At 42.0% G+C, this 3,640-nt stretch overlaps 1 protein-coding gene across 1 annotated transcript in view; it reads right to left on the reverse strand.

The window, feature by feature from the left end:
• Nucleotides 1–3,640, reverse strand: part of LOC119590829 (caprin-1-like) — a gene marked incomplete in the record, with an annotated part of 12,763 nt that overhangs the window by 774 nt on the left and 8,349 nt on the right. Inside the window, 4 exon segments of the mRNA XM_037939585.1 lie at nt 1–1,179; nt 2,293–2,463; nt 2,717–2,878; nt 3,241–3,483. Coding sequence (XP_037795513.1) covers nt 1–1,179; nt 2,293–2,463; nt 2,717–2,878; nt 3,241–3,483 — 1,755 coding nt within the window.

Raw genomic sequence — 3,640 nt, forward strand, 5'->3', positions numbered from 1 at the left:
ATAGGCTCCTCGGCCATTCTGGTAGCCGCCTCCGCCACTGTTGCCCCGACCGCCCCGGAATCCACCCCTGGTTCCAAAGCCTCTGCCCCTGCCTCCTCGGTAACCTCCTCTTCTTTCATAGTCTCCATGTCCATTGGTGGGAGCCTGAGCCTGGTTCACCTGATTCTCATCAAACTCTTCCCAGTTCCCGGTCTCTCCACCAGCCCACTTGTCATCACCATTGACTGGGACATCCTGGACTCCCCAGGTGTTTTCTTCTGGCTGCTGTTGTTGCTGCTGAACAACTGGCCCAGACTGCTGAGTGGGTGGCTGTTGTTCAGTCCATGGACTAGCCTCTGGGTTGAACTCTACTTCCACCTTCTCCTGAGGACGGGCCTGGGGAGGCAGTGGAATAGGTGGCGGGGGGTTGGGTGTACTGTCCACAACAGGATTATTAGGGTAGACAGGCACACCTTGGGAGTACGCTGCTACATTTATATTGTTGAAAGTCTGATTGGTGTATGTTTGCGTGGAAATGTTGGAGGGATGTGTTGGGTCCTGGCCTGGAGCCACCATAGGAGTGGGTGGCTGTGGCTGCTGCTGTACTGGCGACATAGTCCTTTGGGGGTCAGGTTTCACACTTCCAATGGACACCACAGCTGGATCCATGTACACTGTGGGAGGTTCTTGAGCAACCTGACTTTCCTGCAAAAAGTCAAAGCTCCCAGGAGATACGAGGTCACTGAGAGAGATCTGCTGAAGCTGTGGTGGGGGAGGTTGCAAGGGTGTGGCAGCTTGCTGGGGTGGAGGCTGCTGGGGTGCTTGTTGTGGTGCTGGCTGTGGGACCTGTTGAGGTGCTTGCTGTGGGGGTTGTTGTGGTAGTGGCTGAGGAGCAGCTTGCGTGAAGTAGGAGGGAGGTGCAGGTGGCAGGCCAGGAGCTGTAGGTGGGGCACCAGGAACAGCTGCTGTAGTCATCTGAGCCATTGCTGCTACAATTGCCTCCTGTGTGGGTGTGACTGGGTTGGGCTCCTGGTTAATTGCTGAAGGGAGTGGGGGAGGGGTGACTGTTGGGAGTACAAGGCCAGGAGGAGGACCTTCTGCAGTGATGTTGTTCACCACTTCTTCCATAGCAGGTGCAATTAACTCTGTTTCCTCACCAATCATGCCATTTGTGTATTCCTCAGCCACTGTTTCTTTCTCCTAGAAAAAGATTTGAGAAAAAAAAAAATTAGGGTACATCCTAAAATACCTATGGATATTCCAACACTCCTTTCTGGATATCACTAAAGAGGTTTATAAACTACGACATAAGAAGGCATTAAACCAGGTCAGCATAAAGCACGACTTGCAAAAAAAAAAAAGTTGGAGGGGAGGAAGGTCAGAGGCAAACAGAGGAGGGTTGAGTTATGCAAAGAAACACAAGGCAAATCCACACTTGTCTAGCCACCACACGGTTATGAAGTCTCCTTAAAAAAAAAAAATCTTCAGACCACTGCAAGGACAGGTTTGATCCTAAACCTTACCTTGACAACGGTAAGGATGATTCTTGAAGATCTGTCGAAAAGAACAAGACAAAAAAAGCTTACTTGCCCTTCCTTTTCCCACAACCCCTTCCATCCACTTGACCACATAATGCTCACCAATATAGTTTTTTACTGGGCTATTCGTATTGGTATTTTTGCTTTATTGGTGGCAGTCAAGAGGGTTCTGACACAATGTAACAATCAAGTTAAACCTCAATATGTTCCAGAAAGGTTATTGGAAGTATATCCTTGGCGAGATTTTTCTTACCCTAAAATTTCAAAAAGCTCTATATATTTTGAATACCTTGCTAAGCTAGTACAACAAACAGGGACTTTTTCACATGCTAGATCATCCTCTGTATCCCAACTTTAATGCTCTAACAATATAAAGGATACATTGATTAAAACAAGTGATGAGAAAACAAAAACTAAAAAGGTAAAGCATAGGATAAAAGTGGTATGAATATCATATTCTCAAAGCCAACAACAATAACTTCATCCAAATACATTAATTTGGCTCCAATAGATAAGTACAAAAAGTAGAATCATTTTATGAAGCAAAGAAGGGAATATAATTGCAGCTGATAAATTATTAAAACTTCTTGAAAAATTAATATATCATGACAGACTCACTAGGTAATATTATTAATTGCAACTCATCAACAGCACATATAACAACAATCAATTAACATTAATGTTGTCAATATTATGAAGAAAAAAATCTCAACTTCTTCTTCAGCCTTAAGCTAATCAAATTACAAAAGTTCAATAACAAAGAGCAGTCACTCACGGGCTCTTTGCTGATAGCCTCTTCCGTTGTGGTTGGTTTTCTCTCAGGATAGCAGCAGACAGAAATCTGTTCCACAATATTACGCAGGGCTTTGTATGTGGTGCTAGCGACTTCCTTATTCCTCCCCTCCAGCAGATGGAGGAAATGCTCTCCTGCTTTCCGTAGTTCATCCTGATTTGATGAGAAAAATTTTATTTTTTAGTTAAACTTTCCAACCTCCACGGTGGCTAAGAAACATGCAAATTTTAATCAGTGCAATTCCCAACATGGTTGAGTCTTTTACCTAAACTTTCTTTTATTTCCTCAACTAATGTGATATTTATTCTTACCAATCAAGAACATTATATAAATACTCACAGAGTAATATAACAAACACAAATCTCTTATTTATTTGCATTACTTAAAAAGAAATTGTTCTGCTTACATTGAATTCAGGCAGAGGCTGGCCTTCCGACCTGGTTGGGGTCACCAATTTGAAAAAAGCATCAAGCTGATTTATGTTCTCGGGCTCAAGCTGTACAGCACCATTGGTCCCCGCCAAGAAGTCTGTGCGAGCCTCTTCCTGTCCCATTTGATGCAAAACTTCCTGTGAAGAAAGAGTTAAAGTTATAATAAACTGCACAATTGTAATGAAGTTCAATTTCCCAAATTTCCAGCAAATTGTCCCCAAACTTTTCTATAGATTTGATAAGAAAGAGTAATAATGATTTTAAAAATAAATATCTTTATAAATAATAAACACTACTATACTAGAAACATGGCAAGGTTCATCAATCATTACACTTTTATAAAACTAAATATTTAAAGTGAATATCAAAATCTCTTACTCAATGTCACGAAATTAAATACAAGCTACAGAAGCACATTAACACAGTTTTTTGTCTTTTCCTTAGTCTCCCCTTCAATTCATCCTTTACACACTAACCTACAAAGATAACAGAACCATACCTGAATTTTCAATATTTCTTTCACGCGATTTACTTCTTCCTGAAACCGTTCTTGCTGTTCCCTTTTCAATTGTCTCTTGGAAACTTTGTTGTGTTCTGAGACGATGTTGGAGCACTGCTGACTCAGCTCCCGCATCAGGTCCAGGTTGGCAAGAACATTGTCATAGTTCTGTATGGCAAGCTGCTGGTCCTCATTTAGCTTCTTTCCTGCTCGGATGTCCACTCGGTACTGTTCCAGTTTGGTCTGTGGATTGAAAAAAAAAGATTTAAACATGGTACAGGGTAGATTTAACTCACAACAGAATGAATTTAACTTCAAATAAGGTAAACTAAGAGTTCATAGCTTGCAACAACGATGACCATGATTCTCTGTAACTTGACCAGATGCTAATTTAAACCTT

Source organism: Penaeus monodon, chromosome 27, assembly GCF_015228065.2.
Source record: "Penaeus monodon isolate SGIC_2016 chromosome 27, NSTDA_Pmon_1, whole genome shotgun sequence".
NCBI classification, from domain to species: Eukaryota; Metazoa; Arthropoda; class Malacostraca; order Decapoda; family Penaeidae; genus Penaeus; species Penaeus monodon.